General features: G+C 37.3%; 1 protein-coding gene across 14 annotated transcripts in view; it reads right to left on the reverse strand.

The window, feature by feature from the left end:
• BNC2 (basonuclin zinc finger protein 2) overlaps window positions 1-20852 on the reverse strand; it is a 414875-nt gene that overhangs the window by 143066 nt on the left and 250957 nt on the right. For all 14 annotated transcript variants that reach the window (XM_087444633.1, XM_087444632.1, XM_087444628.1 and 11 more), the window contains one exon: window positions 5214-5316. In XM_087444633.1, coding sequence (XP_087300759.1) covers window positions 5214-5316 — 103 coding nt within the window. The remainder of the gene's footprint in view (window positions 1-5213; window positions 5317-20852) is intronic.

Below are 20852 nucleotides of genomic sequence, written 5' to 3' on the forward strand. Positions count from 1 at the left end.
AACATAATAAAGAAAACGTCTCAAGAATTCCAGTGCAACAGGCATTCTCACAGGCAGGTCTCGGCCAAAGGAAATAACTAGTGTTAACTCAGATTGTGTGGAAGTGAATGAAAATTCTAACATACATGAAGCTTGTTGGAATGGCACATCCTTTTGGTGTCAAGTCAAGGTATTCTATAAAGAAAATAATCTGCACTGAGAAAGCTGCTGTGGGCTTCATTAAGCTATGGAATACATTTTTTATTCATCAGCCTCGTATGCTTGCCAAATGCTTACTAGACATACCAAGAAACAGTCAAATTATTTTTAAAGGTAATTTTAACAAATGGGCTTCATCAGAAGTAAAAACTACTGATCTAGTGAAGGAAATAATTACCTTTCTAAAATCTGCCCACCTCTTTTATCAAATACACAAATCAAATATACCCCATCACGAAAATAAACCAATTTTCCAGTTGTCTCGAATTATCATTAAATATTTCCTAAAATCATTTAGAATATAGTTTACTTTTTAAAAAATTTTTACTACTTTATGTTAATTTAACGGTTTAGAAATCAAGTCTTCATCTAGACTAGGGACATTAAAACTAATTTGCAAATAATAAATAATAAAAATGTTTTAGTACACTAGTTCTCAACCTTTACACCGTGCCTCCAGTTTTTCCCAAAGGCAACAAAGTCCCACTGGTAACACTTCTTATTAGAAGCAGATTCCTCAAAGGAGAATGAGTAGGGAGCCCTCTTTCTCCCACCCCCTACCCTTACCTACCACTGGGTATATACTGGTATTACTTGCTAATTTCTAAGACTATGTGAAATCTTTGGCTGAAGCTTCAATCCTGTGCATGGTAGAATTACCACTTTAGTATGGTGGGAAAGGGTCGAAATGCAACAAACCGAATTTCTACCAACGTAAGCATTTATGTCACCAGAAAAGAAGGCCATTACTGCTTTTATCCTGAGATCTTATTTTGGCACTTCTGAACCAAGAAGAATTAAAACTTGCAGGAAATGTCTTGTTTTTTTTGAGGTGGCCCTGCGCTAACATCTGCTGCCAATCTTCCTCTTTTTTCTCCCCAAAGCCCCAGATACATAGTTGTGTATCACAGTTGTAGCTCTTCTATGTGGGACACCGCCTCAGCATGGCTTGATGAGCGGTGAGTGGGTCTGTGGGACACCGCCTCAGCATGGCTTGATGAGCGGTGAGTGGGTCTGCACCCAGGATTTGAACCAGCGAACCCCGGGCCGCCGAAGCTGAACATGCGAACTTAACCGCTGTGCCACCCAGCTGGCCCCAACAGGAAATGTTTTTTGTTTTTTTTTATCCAAGACTCACTCTGATCATTTTAGGTGAATGGAAAAAAAGCATAGAAAAGATAATGCCAACAGAGGAGGGGAAAAAATATAGTTGTTAAGTGAATTAAGTGGCAGCATGTTGCAGTCCTTTATCCAAGGACTCTGAACAGAAATACGACAAAATTAGAAACTCTGGGTTATTCTATACTACGGGCATGGACATCCTATACCAAAAACAGCTCATTTTAAATAGAGTTAAATTCAATAAAGCCCTGCTTTCTAGTATCGAAGTGAAAGAGATGAAATTCATTAATGGAGAAAAAGAACAGGAAATCCTTTATTAATTCAGTGGGAAATACCTATTGGTAGTCAAGGAACCGTTTTTGTTTTTCTCCCCACCCCAACTCAGTGGTGCTCAAGATTTCAAGGAAGTAATTTGTGGAAGCACCACGACCCAATGAGTAATTTCAAAACTCAGGAGCTACAGTATGATGAATTAATCACTCACTCTCTTTAATTTTTTAAAACTTCATTCTCAAGATTTTTGTAAAGCAGCTAATGTCAACAATTCAAACAGGTTTGAGAAGCAATCTGGAAGGCAATGAAATGAGTGGGTGTGTATATAAATATACGATATATAATGACCCATGAACTCCAGTATCTTATGAAGAAACTGAAGATGCTGCTAACAAAGGAGATATAGGAAGACATTTATTCGAAAGAGGCCAACAAATTTGTAAAAATTCTTCTTTCCGTAGGTAACAGCTGATTTGGGCATTTGGTTATTTTTTAGCAGCAAATATTAAAAGTTTTTTTTTTTTTTACTAGTACAACAGGTGGAGTGTCTTCAGTGCTACAATGAAACGCTTCTATGAGAAGTATCTCGGTAGTCTTACTGCTGTTTCATCCACTTTCAGAGAAAAATCTTGCACTAGAAAAAACAAGTCACTTCCTCCTTGTCCTACACATGGGACGTTGTACTGTGTAAGACAGCCAGGAAGACTGCGGTGTTTCACCTCTGAGCTGAAATAATTGGAGACATGATTTCAGGGTTTCTGTGCAGGGGGAGAGAATGAAGTAATTAGTTGAAATGCTAAGGGCAAAAAGAGTGGGTGCTCTCACCCCACTGCCAACTCAAAAGCAAGAAGCCAACCCCTCACTGTCATATTTGCCCTAATGAACGGGGGAAGAGTGTGATTTATATATCTGCGTGTACATATTTTGAGTTGTATACAGATATATCCCTGTTGTGGGGGAAAAGGGAGGTCAAGGTGATAATGGTGGTGAGGGAAAGTTACATCTGAGAAAATCCAAAATTAATATCCCAGAATCACAGAATTTCTAATGACACAGTAGGAAAAGCACAGTCTGGTGTAACAGAAATACCTTATTCAAGTTTGGTGAAAAATTACATCCTTCAGAAAGCCTTAGAAACAACCATTGGCCAAGAATAATTTATGTTGTTCGAAAAGGAAGAAATATTGCTTTTTCCCCCCATTACACTACTAATGTAATATGCATGTGGAAGCTGGATGATAAAACAAACTGGTGACACAGTAAACTTTTATACTCACAAGGCTACCGCCGAAGACAGTTGATGGTAACACAAGATGGCTTTGGAAAAAATGAGAGTAAATGAAAAGTCCTTTGTTTAATGATTGACTCCCCTGTATTGCTCACCCACTGTCCAGTTTGTTACTTTTTACACGTATTATTTATTTTAAAGGCTTCGTGTATTTTATCTTTAATTCTCATAATAATCCTGCAAAGTAGGTATTATCAATCCTATATTACAGATAAGAAAACTGAGATGCAGAGGCATTGAGCTACACGTCAATGAAGGTGCAGAGTCAGGATTTGACCCCATGCGGCCTCCATGATTCTTGATGGGTGTGGGTGGGACATAAGCTCTGTTCTTCTTACCTAGCAAACCCAGAACTACTCCAGGGAAAGATTCAGGAAGTGCTATGGGCTGAACTGTTCCCCTAAAATTCATATGTGTACCCTTAACCAACAGTACTTCAGAATGTGACTGAATTTGGAGACAGGGCCTTTAAAGAGGTGATTAAGTTAAAATGAGGCCTTAAGGGTGGGTCCTAATCCACTCTGACTAGTATCCCCATAAGAAGAGGAAATTTGGATGCACAGACACACCAAGGGCGTGTGCCCACAGAGGAAAGACCAGCCACCTGCAAGCCAGGAAGAGTCCTCACAATGACACTAACCTTCATGACACCCTCATGTTTTTTTTTTTTTTTTTGGTGAGGAAGATCAGCCCTGAGCTAAAATCCGTGCTAATCCTCCTCTTTTTGCTGAGGAAGACTGGCTCTGAGCTAACATCTATTGCCAATCTTCCTCCTTTTTTTCCCCAAAGCCCCAGTAGATAGTTGTATGTCATAGTTGCACGTCCTTCTAGTTGCTGTATGTGGGACGCGGCCTCAGCATGGCCGGGGAAGCGGTGCGTCGGTGCGCACCCAGGATCCAAACCCGGGCCACCAGTAGCGGAGCGCACACACTTAACCACTAAGCCACGGGGCAGGCCCAACACCCTCATTTTGAACTTCCAGCCTCCAGAACTGTGAGAAAACGAATTCCTGATGTTTAAAACCACCCAGTCTGTGGTATTTTGTTATGGCAGCCCTGGCAAACTAATTTAGGAAGAGGGAAGAAATCATCCAATGTAGTAACATACACAGACGGTAAAAGCAATCACAGTTCATCTATTGTTCAAAACTGGACTGAGAGTTGTTACAGATTTTGGCCTTGTTAATGCAGCAGGCAAGAGTTCCATCCCTGGGGACACAGAAGGATTGTGGCTACATCTGCCAGGCACACCCCTTCCAGGGCGTTCCCCTCATACGACTGTATCTACCTCTTCTCTCTCTCCCTCACAGAAACACGGCTCAAATGTCCCCGCAACGCCAAACACACACCCTGACAAGCAAGGTACATGATAAATTAAAAGCATTTCAAGGCATGGCCTGGTACTGCTACCTCGGATCTCGCTAGAATAACATGACATTTACAAAAATACAACCCACTGGATATTTGGCACTGCTTGGGAATGAAGAATATGTCCACTTAAGAGCCAATACCCCAGGCTGTCAAAAAAATCTCAAGCCAGGATTTCTTTTATAAACATTACCTATCTTTTTAAATTCTACAGTCTAGGAAGTGAAGAAAATGCCTCTGCTCATTTCCAAGTCTCCTTTTGCCTAAACGCAAAAAACATAAACCATACCTAAGAACATGTCAAATGCTCAGTCAAGGCACATTGATGGAACAGCTCTGTGCATCTGGCAAAAAGTCTCAACACTTCCAGCCTTGGCCCTGGGTCACCCTCGCCCCCAACACACACCTACGCAGAGCCCACACTCCCCCACCAGCACCGGCCACCTCCAATCCCAACGCACACTGAAAGGGGGTATTTACAGATTATTTTTTCAGATACCAGCCAAATAATGTTCCCGTTCACTCTCTCACCCACCTTAGACCATACAAAATTTAACATCTGGGAGGATAAACTCAGCCCCTAACGCATATGACAAGGGTGAGCAGTCATCGAGGAGTTCTCCTCAAGCAAAGAGGATTTGCCAGCTTCCCTCTGAGGTCCAGGCCCTGAAAGGCCAACTGTGGTATGTTTGAGTTTCCATCAGGCCTGGTGCTTGCTGGCTGCTGGTTCAGTCAGAACCCCACGGCCCAACTGTCCTATAAACATCTCGCCCTTCTGCTGAGAGCTGCTCGCCCAGCCTCACTTCTTGGAGCCGAGAATATGCTATTTGCGAGCTGCAGGCTGAATGTTAACACTTGGAGCACAGCTGACCTCTCTCTTCGCCAGGCCAGTGACTGCTCTGAAAAAATACGCACATTCACATGAACATAACAAGAACGGGAAGAAAAGTCCAGATTTTCCTCACCATGTGCCACCCAGCCATGTTTACACTGATCGCAAGTCCTCAGGTTAATCTTCCCCGGCTGAAAACATTCACACGTGCAGTTTACCAGTGTGCAACGGATGGCCTGAAAAATAAAGGAGAGAAAAAATGATCAGCATCTGTTCAAAGGTACTCTATTTCTTCACTATTTTAATAATTAACACTCACTGCCATTTTTAAAGGTTTTATGTTGATAGGGACCTGGAGAGTTTTAAAAATAAATTTTGATACCATCAAAATCTCTCACCAAAAAAATATAAGGAAAAAAACTCATTCACTAATAGAATGTTTCATGTCATTTATATGTGACCTTTAAATTAGAAATGTAGACAGAGTAGAATACGAATAAATGATTACATATTCTAAAAGATGCTGGATTTGTAACACCAGGGATCCAAAGGAGAAAAAAATATTGCTGCTACTATATATTTCCATTTAAGTTTATCCACTTGGCAATAACGCAACAAGTATACATTCTAATAGAATAATGTTTAAGTGGAATGTTGGTGAAAGTAAAACACAATATACAAATATTATTAGAATATGACTTTTCTTCTGCCGAGTTTCACTTAAATGCTTTGTTAATCTTTCAGATACATTTTGAAAGACAATGCCGTTGGCCCTTAAATAAGACCTAGTATATTTCTGGAATTATTTATCACTTCCCAATTCTGTGTTTTTTATCCCCCTTGATATATTAATTCCATTTTCATTCCTATTTGGAAAAATACAAAACAACCCTCCTTTCATTTTAACGATGACATAAGAAAATAAGTTTAAATTTGTTTTTAGATCAGACGTAGAACAGGAAAAGCCATTTACATGAACATTTTATATCTGGAACAATCCAACTCTATCTTAAAAAACTGGAAAACACACTCAAAAATCTTTCATTTCTTTACAAGTACTTTTAAAAATTGTCTCACCAGTTTATATTATAAAGGGAATCCACAGAAAATTAGCATAAATGAAGTGTAACTTTTTATGGATAAAAACCTATGCTTAATAATTGTGCTAAAGCTGACCTATGCTCCTAGACTACAGTTAATAAATTTATCTCATACATTTAGTTCTGATTTGCATGGAAATTCCGAACACTGAAGGGATTTAGCCCTATCATTCACAGATTAACAATCTACTGTAACTACCTGAACTGCCAGGAAAAGATCCTCTACAGCTTTAGATGCAATCAATGATAACTGACTTGGGGAAGGGTGGGTGGAGGCAGAGGCCTGGGGCTACCTGAAACCGCCGTTCTATGGAGGAAAGCTAGCTCACTCACACAGCTCCAGCAGCTCATATTCCTGGAACCATTTGGATTTTTATATAAACTGTCTCATTTGTAACAGACGATATTTTAGATATTGTTAACATGGTTGGGCCAAATTCCACTTACAGAGAAAAAGACTGAACAGGCTTTTACTATGCCCCATGCTTTGGATCAGTCAAGTTTAAAATATTTCTCTTTCGTTAACGAACATTAAATCTACAGGTCGCTATTCAGTTTCCAATGTTCGAGTCTTCACTGTAGATTCCTTTCTCACTTAACTCCATCCCTAATCTGCTCCTCTGTTACCACTAGGGAAATACTCAATTATATCATCTGCTTGATGTTTCAGGGTCTCTCTTCCCATGTCAACAGTCCAATTACATATTAGCTAAGTCGTAAAACTCTGCTATATGTATTAGTGATTAAAGGAATCAGTAAGAAGAAATAGACACCAGAAGAAATGCTGACTACATAAGAATAATATACGTATTTGCAGGTTATAAGGGGAATTATTTCTCCCCGAATTTCGTATTTCAACTTCAATAGTTTACTGACTGAGCAATAGATCAGATCATCCTAGGTTAGAAATAACTTCTTTAAATAACATGTTCGTTAGTTAATAAACTCACAACTTGATTGTACTATGGTCAAAAAAAACAAAACAAAACAGTTTAGAGGGCAATGTTTCTACTAAAAACAAGGCACTTTACAAACTATCCAATTATAAATTCAGATACGGCAACCACATTGACATTAAAATATTTATGCAATCTAAAGTGCAATAATAAAAGCTTTCATAAATAATAATAAAAAAACTGCTTTACCAAAATTAAGAGATGACCAATAAAAAGAGATAGTCTCTCAAGGACTATATGTTAACTCCGGCACAAAAGACATATATATTTTAAATGATTAATTTGACAATATTTAATTATTTTACAAAAATAGCCTAATTTTGCATCGTGTTTAAAGCACACTTTCATCAACTTTAATTACAGCTATATTCAGGACCAGAACAAATTAAGAGACTGTAGATTTGCTTTATTTTTATGTATATTTATTTATTCACTGGTTCAATCATTCATTCACTTACTCTGAACTAGTTTATGATTCAAATATTTTCTCTTCCTAAATAACTTTTATACATCTGGCACATTTGGGAATTCAACTTTTTCAGATCATCATCCTTTTTTATGAATTCTACTCTTTTTGTACCTAAACATACAAACATTGGAACACCTCAACTCCTTTTGTATATAAACACTTAAGCACTGGAATATCCATTTTGTATTGCTATGAATTCCAGAAGGTCTATTTGTTTTAAATTCAGATTTATATAGACTACAATGGTTCCTTAAGGGAATTATATACATTTAAACAATATGGTCTAAATAAATATTTTGAGTAAGAGACTATTGTGGCTTCAAAGGAAGTTTTATTCTAAATAACATTTTTGAAACGGCATAAAACTTTGACATACTATTTATTCACAACAAAACAGAACCAATGTGATCACTTGCCAACTCACCCACACTTTAAAAAAATAAATTATCATAAAACTACCAAAGCCAGTTAAGCCTCAAAAACCTACACGCTTTACAAGGAGACAGTTGGGAAGAGTAGAAATGGATAAGCTTTCATTTTTGTGAGCACACTCATTTTTTCCTTCATTCAGCTGATGTATGAGTGGAACCCACTCGATGCTGGGCACTCTGAACTACAGAAAATCCAGAGATAATGATGAAGCGGCAGAAGGGGACACCAGGAAAAGAGCAGACAGTTTAGTCTGATTGTTCCCACCTATATATGCCGGGATCCTTATGCATGTCAGGCTATCAACCCCTCGGTGCTCCCGGACCCTGCAAGAGTTTCCTGTAACTTTCCTCCACTCTTCCATGACCAGCATTCCCAACTCTCCAAGAACAATAACAATAATAATAAATTTTCTTAAGCCTGCAACTTATTAAAAGTAATTATGCCTTCGGCTTACCTTTACCATGGATTTCGCAAAAGAAAAATCCATGCACCCAGTACTCACTGCTTCCGCTTCCTCACCACCACCTACATTTTACTTTTACAATCTGGATTCTGCCCCACACGTTCCTAAACCTGCTTTCTCCAAGAGGAACGTTCTCATCACATCTGGTCCCTTTTTCTAGTCTCCTTCTCCTCCCAGACCTCAATGCAGCTTGCGTCACTAACTCTCCTTCATTCCTGGGCTGTGGAGACCAACTATCCTAGCTTTTCTGGCAGCAACTTCTCAGTCTCTCTCCACTGTAAATAAATACAGGTGCGTCCCACGGTCAGGCTCTTCGTTCCTTAATTTGGCAATTTCATCCCCTTCTACAGCTTCAAAATCATCACTATGCAAAAACCATCACTTTGGAGCCAAGCACTGTGTTAAGTGGCAGGAAATGGATGGCAGAGTCCCCGTGCTCAAGGACTTGACACAGTTTGTGGGCAGTGGGTTTAGAGGAGAGACCCTAAGAACAGAAGGAATCCCTTAAACAGGTTTGAGAAGCACCATCTCTCTCTTTTCTTCTACTGAAGGTAGGATTTTTATTTATTTATAACAGTAAACTATTACCTGTTATTATTAACAATAGCTAGATTTACTGGATATTTGCCATTTTCCAGATACTGTGCTAAAAGCTTTACCAACATTAGCTCTCTTAATTCCCAGAAAACGCCAGAGACTGGTACTATTATTACCTTTATTATACAAACAAGGAAACTAAGGTAGAGACTATTAAGTACCTTGCCTAAAGACACTCAGTCAAGTCACAGGAATCAGAGTCAGGTCTGTGTGAGCTCTCCATCCCTCTGACTGGGAATCTTGAGTTACAGTCCCACTCATGGTTAGGCAGTCATGGGGCAGAACCCCTCTCTCTGCCTACCCTCCAACCCCCACTGTGTATTGCTAACTCCTGCTCTTCTTCCAGATTCAATTCAAATATTACTTCCATTTCCCAGGACAGATGCCCTCATCTCCTAATCACGGCAAGTTCCCCCATAATTCTCCTGTTTCACTAAGGCGCTCTCTGTCACAGCACTTATCACTGTTGTGAATACTATATTTACCTACAGTTTATCTATACTTATTGATCTATAATCTATTATATATAAATATAATATTTTATTTATACATCTGTGTGATTCTTTGATTAAGGTCTCCCCTTGAGGGCAGAGCAACATGTTTGTTGGGCGCTCAGTGTAATAGGCAAGTAATAGGTGCTCAAAAGGCACTTAAAGAAACACATGATTCTTTTATCTGTAAAATGACGGTAACAGTAACATCACAAAAGTGTCAAAAGACTTAAATGAAATAATGAATATAAAGCATGTGGCACTGTGTATGACCTCAAGAAACCTTCTACATATTATATTTGAGTTATTTTTTTCTTATGATTCTTCCCAATGTATTAAGTAAAACAACAAATATTTAGTCTTAATGAATAAAAGAACGCTTTGACATACATGATGCCATATTATTCACACTATAATCCTCTAAGGTGGGCACGACAGGGCTTACTATTTCTGTTTTAATACTAGGGTTCAGAAATGTATATGAGTATTACATGGCTCTTAAATGATAGGGTAGATTTCCCAATTATTAATCAGTTTATTTCTATTACCTCTAGAAAAAGGAAGAAAGCATACCATTAAAACCAGTAAATTATAAATAGTCATGTTCAAAAGTATATTTAAAATACATAAAGTAGACCAATTTAGTACAAAAATACTTAATCAAGGTTCGGTCAGTAACACTTTTATATTTGAATATTAAATACGAGTGTATTTCAAACTATTCTGGATGAGTTCCAAAGCCCTATTCAAATAACAGATTCCGTTATCACTAAAACTGAAGTCTCTTTAGCTTTATTATACTCATAGCTGGCTCGAACTCTGCATGTATATGTGAACTGAACATCAATCTTCTCACCAAATGATATTTCTCAGGAAAGCACAGATTGTTGCTTCAGCTAACATTTAGTGTACCTCACAAAAGAACTAGACACAAAGCTAATTAATAAATCTCCTTTTAGCTGTTCCTCGTTTGGGAACACTTACATAAGTTACCTGACACAAAATAACAAAAGGCAAAATAAGGCAATAAGGCAAACAGAAACATAAAACACATATTCTGAATGAGCAATCACAGAATGAGAAGAAAAAAAGAAAAAAAACCTCTAAAAATAAAACTAATTTCAGTCCTGGGTTTTGTCTTTCCACAAAAAATCTTTGTAGAGAGCTCCCTTCAAGTGTTCATTAACCCTGGCCAAAACTCCCATATATAACTAAAAATCCCTAAATCCACTTTCTCCTTGTTCATTTCTAGGGAGGATACCAAAATATACAACTTGGATTATGAAATTTTACTTGAATCATTTTTAAATTTTTAATAGTTAAACACATGAGTTACATCACAACTAAATTACAGAAAAAACTAATCATTAATATAGCATCCATTCTGATATAATCACCAAGACCAAAAACAACAAATGTTGGAGAGGTTGTGGAGAAACGGGACCCCTCATTCACTGCTGGTGGAAATGCAAACTGGTGCAGCCTCTATCGAAAACAGTATGGAGATTCCTCAAAAAATTAAAAATAGAAATACCTTATGATCCAGTTACCCCACTTTCTGGGTATTTATCCAAAGAACCTGAAATCAACAATCCAAAGAGGCTTATGCCCCTCTATGTTCATTGCAGCATTATTCACTATAGCCAAGAAGTGGAAGCAACCCAAGTGTCCCTCGACTGATGATTGGATAATGAAGATGTGGTATATATATACAATGGATACTACCCAGCCATAAAAAAGACAAAATTGTCCTACTGGCAACAACATGGATGGACCTGGAGGGTATTATGTTGAGCAAAATAAGCCAGAGAGAGAAAGATAAACACTGCATGATTTCACTTATATGTGGAATATAAACCAACACACCATCAGAGAGAACTGTTTGGTGGTTACCAGAGGCAAAGGGATTGGCTGGGGGCGGGGGGGGGGGTGGCCACAAGGGGTGAAGGGAGGCATTTATATGGTGACGGACAAATAATAATGTACAACTAAAATTTCACAATGTTATAAACTATTAAGACATCAATAAAAATAGGGCCGGCCCCGCAGCATAGCGGTTAAGTGCACACACTCCGCTGCGGGCGGCTCGGGTTCAGATCCCAGGCGCGCACCGACGCACTGCTTGTCAGGCCATGCTGTGGTAGCATCCCATATAAAGTGGAGGAAGATGGGCACAGATGTTAGCCCAGGGCCAGTCTTCCTCAGCAAAAAAAGAGGAGGATGTTAGCTCAGGGCTGAACTTCCTCACACACACACAAAAAAATTAAAAATAAATAAATAAAAATAAATAAAATATATATATTTATAGCATCCATTCTGTCCCACCAGTTTCTACTGTAAACTTAAGTGGTACAATCTAGGTGTATAAATTAATTTGATAAAATGAATATCAGTGACAAGGTTCACCATTTTTAACAAGAACAAATTTCTTAATAAATTGATATTTCTACTTTGGAAGTCACATGTAGGTATCAAAAATATGTAGACTTGGCCAACCCTCCACGAGAATACAAAGTAGTCTATGTTATAATTAGCTCTTACTAATTCATCACAGCATATATTATTCATCTCTGAACACACACACACAAGTCCCAGAAGGAAAGGTATGCATGGTAGCAAAGGTCAAATCAAACTTTTTATTGGGTAGGAAAATTGTCCTTCAAAGACTGCTATCTTAAAAAAATAAATAAATAAAAATCTGGAATAGAAAATTCTCTGTAATGAATCTAGAAACTAATTATTCCAGACTGTCACAGAATACATTACAGTAATTACAAAGTAACAGCTACCAAGCATTATGGATGAAGAGAGTGACCTCGCACATGACCCAAAAGAGGCACAGAGATTAACAGGACTTCCACACATATTTACACATCTTGTGTATGAGAACCTAAGACAGCATCAGCATTGCCACAAAGATTCTAAAGAACTCACATGACAGTAATGGTGATTAAGTCAGGAAATAGCTCCCTGTAAAATTTTCAGGATGTTTTCTTCCTTCCATTTTCACAAGGCTGATACATAAACCTAATCGAAAAGAAACTACTTCCAAAAAGAAGTACTTTGAGTTTTAGCTAAGACTTGGAAAATCTATGTAATATTACCTTTGTAGAAGAACTCAATGTCCTAAATTTGGCCAAGTCACAATGCAGCTTGAGCAAAAAACTTTCAGTTTTTTGCATGGTGGACAACTTCTGAGCTTAGTTATGCTCGTGACCTACACAGCTGCGTGAGAAATTTACTTTTACTTGATTATAAAACTCATGCATGATCAAAGTGGAGGTATACCCACCTGTTGTGCTGCAGGGTTTTGCAATTAGGTATCAAAACAAGACAAGATGACGAGAGCTGTATAGACATAGAGCATTGATCAAAAGACCCACAGTTTTAAATATCCTACAGAGAAGTTTTATAACAACCTAAAGAGTCTTATCTAACTCTGACCATGAGACTATTAATATAAATCTATAGTTGTAGGTAAGGCAGGTATGTTTTCTGTATTTATATAAAGAAACATATAAATCTGAGTTTGAATGGGCAATGTTCAGAATTCACAATAAGTGATTATAAAGCACACTGCAAAAGTTAAGGGCCCACAGAGTGTTAAACTGTAATGTAAATGCCACTACTCATAGTATAATAGTAACAGCAAATGAGAAGCAATGAAGTTATTCTGTCTGCTTAACAAAACCCATTCAAAAATTCACAGAATGGGAAATTACAGCAAAAGTATAAACCTGATTTGGTGGTAAGATAAATTGGAAATTGAAAAATTAATTAACCCTTCAATAAAAGGTTCCTTAAAATTTGTCTAATTGTTTTTAATGTCATATGAAGAAATAGCAGCCTGAAAAAAATGATCCTTTTGTTGTACCTACGTGCTCTGAATTTTCTTGATGTCTTTTCAACAATGAGATCCTGCGGCAGAGTCAGCAGATTTGAAAACGCGTGGTCAATCTAGACTCACTCTGAGGGCCAGATGCCACTGATGTAAACGGTGAGCAACATGGTCAAGACAAAAAGCGGGGCAATTCACAGTGGTCAAATTGCAACAAAACACTACGGGAATAAAATTACTGACCACGAAAATACATCATCTTCACAACAAACACATACAAAATAACTGAAAGAGATTCCACTGGGAAAAGGTGGCCTTCGAACACCACTCACTGTTAAAAAAAAAGTCAGGAGATTTAAATCCTCATTTTGAGTTTCTCTTAAAAGGTCCACTCCCTCCATCAAATGGTGAATGGATAAACAAAAAATATGGTATACCCATATAACGGAATATTATTTGGCCATAAAAACGAATGAACTATTGATACACACTACAACATGGTTGAACCCTGAAAACATTACGCTAAATAAAAGAAGTCAGTCACAAAAGACCACATATTATATAATTCCATCCATATGAAACATTCAGAACACAGAAATCTGCAAAGATAGAAAATACTCAGAGGTTGCTTTGGGCTTGCAGGGGTAGCTAAAGGGTTTCTTTTTGAGGTCATGAAAATGTTCAAAAAATGACTATGATGATGGCAGCACATAACTGTGAATATACTAAAATCCACTGAACCGTACCCCTTTAAATGAGTGGAATGTATGGTATGTGATCTGTATCTCAATAAAGCTGTTCAAAAGGGGGGAGTGCAAAACTCACTGGATCAACTCGTTTCCTTCAGTGGTGTTAAATCATTTAATTCACAAGATATTATTCCTCCAGGAGACTTACTGTAGCATAATACCCTTCTTTAACCTAGTAGGTCTTCAATATACAAAAACTAAACGAGTGAATAAACAGAAGGCAAATGAACAAAAGAATTTAACTGCTGCTTAAATTTGAAAATTGCTTCTACTTTGAAAATATTAACACCTAATATATCCATTTAAAAATTGACAGTTATTTTTTTAAATCCATTGCCATTTTTCTATCAGGAAAATCCAGGACATCCTTTAACAAACTGGAGGTGACGGGAGAGACTGGTAGTTATAACGCTCAGCACACTAGTATCAAGATACTAAAAAATCTCTAAGAGAATTTACTAAAAATTGACAACGGTGAATCTGTCATATATACCAATAAAAACATTCCTCAATTTACTGTGATAAAAAAATTATATCAAGAAGAATCAAGAAATGAATATGGTTTAGGGGAGGGGGCAAAGAGGGAAACCATAAACTTCTGAGTAGATGTTTATAAACAAGTGTGAATGTGTCTATGGCTATGTGTGAATATATAAATACAAACAGGGAGAAAGGCACATACACACAGGCACATAAATTTTCATAGACATGGATCCAATGAGCATCTGTAGTCATTACCTTACGACCACAACCTACCATCAATCGACATGAGGAAGACCCCATTTAAATAATTTAGGAGTTCAGAGTAAAAATCAACAGCGGGATATAGCCAATTATATAAGGAACATACCCTTGCTTCCACGGCATCAAAGCATATGCAGGCTTTGGAGTGTGTGTGTTATGTTTTTTTTCCTCCCAATTAAATTAGGCCTATGGTAATACAAGCTATTTTGTTAGGCAATTAGTAATATTAGAGAAACAGGAAATGAAAAGGCATTTCAATTTGGGCAGAAACATTTTATTTTCTTACCTAACAGTTAACAATTAAGATATTCCATTTATTGCCTGTATGCTTACAAATTTTACAGACTACTTAGGCAGCTGTGATAACATAACTAGAAAGGAAATAGTCTTTCCAAGAACATACCTATCATCTAATTGAAAATAAGGGGTTAGCTCACTGTAAAAAATAGCCACATTTTAACTAAACTCATTCTACACTTACCAGAATACATAACCTTATATAAAACTCTGATATCACAAGAATGCTAAGTAATACTCATTTCACATTAATGTTGAATCAGCAATTTTTGTATTCCATGGATATACATTTTATTCATTTTCACTAATGCAATTTGAAAGGTGGTAATGTGATTACATTTCTCTGTGGCATTCATGAAAACAATTACTAATATAATATGATAGGGAAGACATTAATAAGGAAGGGATTTATAATGAGATGCATGAAGATTTATAAACCTTTAAGCACCTTACAAAGAAATACTCATTAGGCAAGAAGTAAGACAAGATAAAGCCTAAATTCTGGTATTTCAGAAGCAGCTTCAATCCGTACAAGAACAATCTGCATAATGATCCCATATTTTGGTGACCACGCAGAGAGGTGCAGGAATAACCCAAGACTTATCCAAAGTTGTGCTAAATGTAAGAATCATCTTAAGTCCATGATGCCGCTCCTTCCCAGACAGCCAGGGAAGGACTCCTTTAAGAAAGGAGTCCCTCTAAATCTTTATCCTCTATGAAAGGAGCCAGCCACGTTATTTCAAATGCCACAGCACAGTACGTAATCAATCCATTTACCAAGCAAGAGCATAAGGTGGGTGACCTTGTCACTAAATTTACTCCTCTAGGTTTGTGAAAAGAATTTATCCCTGTGAAGCAACAAAGGAGACAGTTGTTGCATTTTAGAACGTATCACTTCAAATGACAACTCTGATTACCCAGGCCAACTGAGGCAGCCTTTGTGAGATGAATATCCCACATTTGTACAATGCTATGAAGCTTGCATAATACTTCAAATATATTCTCATATTTAATCATCAAAATCCTCCAAATTAGAGATTTTTCAATACAGCAGAAAATAAGGCTCTGAGATGTCCTTAAATGGCCACAGCTAGTAATCCAGGGCTCTTTGCACTCTGCCTGCGCATGAGAGGCAAGGAGCTGAATAATCCCCTTTGCTACCCTCCTCCACAGTGAGATTTCCTCAGACATTTTTTCAGTTCCAATAGGAGTTTAAGACTGACTAGCAGATGTGGACAAAACCACACACAAAGGGAGAGAAGTGAGTGAAGGTTTAAACTTGAAAAGGTGAGGAAAACTGCTAAGTAAGCAGTTAATTTACACTAGGATTTTCTACAAAGCGGTACATTTTAGACAGAGAAAGTGACTCTGAATAGCTTTCTATGGAGTCTTTAAACGGTTATATTAGGAAAGCCAAAATCTGAAAGGAGTGAGACAAGATATTCCCAAGAACACTTGGTTTATTTTACATCATCTTACTTCTTGGGATTGCCCATTAGTAGCCTATCTCAACAAACATTTTAACTTTCCATTGTGCATATAACTGTGCATCATAATTATGCCTGATTATGAAAGAATATGTTTCTTTGCCCAAGAGCAGCATCACCTCAGGAATCATACCTATTACAAATAATAATAATGATATGATGAACAGTCTACATGCCCTCTTATACGTTATTTATGTTAGGTCATAGATTCCCCAGGGGTCCGTGCTGAGACCTGGACTGGCTTCATTAGCACGTCATATAAATCACTAAAGGCACATCTTGATTTTACCACTGGCTAGAGTCGCTGGAATTTTTCAAGGGAAACCTCTCAGGTTATACATTTTTTAAAAACACAAATACAATGTTACCATTTCTTCTACAAGATGGTTTTCTCAAATTCAAAGGGCTGCGTTCAGATGCTCAGAGAAATCTCACAAATTTCTATGGAATCTATAAGCATCTGAGGGTAAAATGTGCCCTAGAGTGTTGAAAAAACATTATTCTCTTTTTTCTTTTAAGGATTAGTTGGTTTAAAAGACAAAGAGAAACATATACTTATAGAGAAAGATAGCAAGAACAGAACATCCAGCTGCTAGCAAATGCTTCAACATCACTGAGCAAATGGAGAGACCTAGGCAGTGGCTGTCAGGAACTCGGAGCTAACTTGAAAATTAAGAAATAAATAGAAAGGCTTGTGGAAAAAAAGGGAGTCTTCCAGAACAATGTTAATGTCATCTTGGGCATGTGGACTGGGCTCACACGTGTGTCAGCTGAATCAACATAATGGGCTATAACAGCTTTGAAGCAGCTAATATGGTCCATCGGGTCAATAATCCGTGAACTAAGAAGGATTTACTTGATAGACTATAAATGGTTCATCAGAACTCAAGAATCACTCCATCAGATCAAAAATCCAATTTTCATATGGTGCCTTTCTGCGAATTAGCCAAAAGAAAGTAATAGCTCTAAAGGACTTCAAGGTCTATCAGTTAAAAATTTACTTTTTAAAGAACAGTGTGGAGGAGGAAGTAAGAACTAAATGTCTCTCTCTTGTTGGTGAACCAACCTCTTTTAAGGAAAAAAATTCATTTTATGACAGAAAACTAATATACCACAGGAAATATTTAAGGGGCTTCTCATATTTTGCTACGGGTGCTTGAAGGTATGGATCCAAAGAAATGAAATACACACACATACGCATCCATAGTCTCTCTCTCTCTCTCTCTCTTTCTCTCTGTGATATGGCTCCACGTACCTACATACACTACCACTAAGTAAACTTACAAAACCCTATTTCTAGGATAGCAACATTACATGGTTTGTATTGTGGGTCTGCTGCGCAAGGCTGGCAGAGACATTGGGACAGCATATGGATACTGGCAACCTCTTTCACCTTCCTGTATGGAAAAGTAGGCAAAAGAAACCACAAAAGGTAAACAGTAAGAACTACAAAACATTGTCAACATTTCAGAGAGAGAGAGGAGAGGGCCAGTTCCCAGGCTGGCTGAAGCTTATATAGCCAGTGTTTACAGACATCTGCGACGTGTGCCCACTCTAGACTGCAGAGAAACGGTAGCCTTTTCCCATATTCGCGAATTTCATTATATAGTCACACCAGGTGAGAGTGGTGGCAGATTAATTTTTTTTAAATGTAAGCCTATCTATGTGAATATTTGTATTTACTGAGTTCATGGCAATGAAGAAAAGCAGAGAAAAATGTTCCAAAAATATAAGAGTCTGTAATTAGAATTCATAACAAGAAAGAATTCCTTTTCTAGGGAAGAAAAAGTGATCCTCACCTCTCTCTCAAAACGTTACTAGCCTCTCTTCATCACAAGGACAACAAAAAGGAATCTTTTTCTTTTTACAGGAGTAACACTGAATAAAATAATAAATGTTTTTACATCCAAGCGTATTAGCTATTGACATAAGCTCGGTCCTCTTAACTTTTACACAAGGGAAAGAAAAATTCCAATAATTCTGAAATTGACAGATAAAACTTTTCTCTGTGGCTACGGCCATGTACTATTATATGTAACTGCTTATTTTTAAAAAGAGCCTTATTGGTGCTCTCTGAAGGATTTTCTTTTATACATAGCTTTATCCTATAATTTTGTCCCTGTTGGGCACGCTGCCTAAATTTAAACACAAACAGTCAAGCAATGAAGAAACATTAACACATTTACTGTGAACAAAAACTCCCAGTTGTACATTGAAATTTTAATACATTTCAACTTATCTCTTTTACTAATGGGGAGAGTACAAACCCTGCAGGAATTCGCTCTGCAAACTGGTAATTACAGTAGACTCACTTTTTTATAATGCATATGTAGAGTCAGACACAAAAAACCCTGGCTGCCCTTTTGATGTAGGTTACAATAGCAATGTTTTAAAAATTATGAAAATCTACAGCAATTCTGAAGGAATGCATTATTTCATGGAACACTGTCCTTTAACTCTGTGTATGGACACAACTAGACACATATTTAGATATTTGGTTGACACACCAGAAGGCACAAGCTTTATCAGCATGTGCTTTGATGTCATTTTCCCCGTAATCTCAGTGTACAGAATAAATCCATTCCTTTCTGTACAAAGCTAGATGTGATTTTGAATGTCATAATTTATCTATAACATAAAGATGATATTCTTTCATTCCATGCCTGGTTTTCCTACTTTGTCTCCTCTAGTTTCAGATTTAAATCTATATTTTGAGATCTCATAGAATCTCTTCATTAAATAATCAACAATTCCAAACCAATAATTTGTCTGTCAGTACAGGCAGACATGCCTCTTGACAAAAAAGACCCTATGTACATACCTGCAGAGAACAAGAACCATATACTGTAACATTAATAATAGTAGCACAGATAGTTGACAGAAATGAAGTGAAATCTCTGTTACTATTCACATCACTTGCTAGACACTCTACATTTATCTGTCAATTTTTGCTCCATAACAACTTTCTAAGCAATTGAAATCTGATAGAATGCTAAGAGGCTATCAATACATAATCTACATTAAACTCGTGTTTCTAAGTATTGGCATACGTGGGAAAAAAATGAAAGCAGACAAAGCTTTTAAGGGGACATAACTTTTGTAACATTTTGTGAATTTCGAAAAAAAAAATTAAACAAAGTTGCTAAAATGTCTATCTGTGACTGAGCAGTATCTACAAATTCCAGGGATATCTATCTGAAAATGGAAGCTATAAAATCATATAAGACCTAAAACATACAGCATATACTACCAAAATATGCAACTGCTATACAGAGATCATTTTCTGGTCATCCAACTTCAGCTAAGAGAGTGGCAAGAGGTAAACACTATCAGTAGGCTTGGCTGTGGCAGAATCCTCTCACCATTACAGGCAAGAGACATTTTCAATATCCTAGAAAAAAAAGTACCTTGTTCTAAGGACGCACACCTAGCTCTTCTTCTAGGCAATACCACTAGTAACATTCTAACCTTAGGACTCCCTGTCATTACAGAAAAGAATACTTTCTCCTCTACCATTACCATCTCTCTGTTCCCAAAGGCTACTTATATAATAGTGTGTCTGAAACAAAAAAAAACAGAAACCCAGCCTCATCACAGCTCAAGAGCCAGGCACTAGCTCTGTCACAGGCAATGTATATATCCTTGGGCAACACCTACTGTTTCTATCTGGCAATGAAATGACACACTTTCCATTTTTTAAAAAAGCCAAACACCAAAATACATATATTTTGATATTCTTTCAAGTCAGTTTTTGCAGTTGCCCCTTTTCTTCCTTGATCCAAGTGTTACTAAAAATACGTAATAAGTTGTGGCTTTAATACGAATAAATGAACAGAAGTACACCTCAAAGACAGCTACATGTAACACTTTGGCCTCTATAAAATCCACTCACACTGTATAAACAGAACTGAACATTATAGAGTAGCACCTTTAAAATGCACATGGTCTACCATAGACAAACCATTCATGCTTTCACGTGCTAAGTCTATTACTCCAAAGTTAGTGCTAGAGGTTGTGAAACATACAGAAATCTACCATCTGCTCCCTCCAAACTGAATTTTGAATGCAAAATGATCAGGGATATGAGTTTAACGTCAACCATATTCAAGTAACTGGAAGGGTTAAATCATAACTAATGTGCTATAGTGA

This window comes from Ceratotherium simum, chromosome 20 (genome assembly GCF_057802395.1).
Source record: "Ceratotherium simum simum isolate JZ-2026a chromosome 20, ASM5780239v1, whole genome shotgun sequence".
NCBI classification, from domain to species: Eukaryota; Metazoa; Chordata; class Mammalia; order Perissodactyla; family Rhinocerotidae; genus Ceratotherium; species Ceratotherium simum.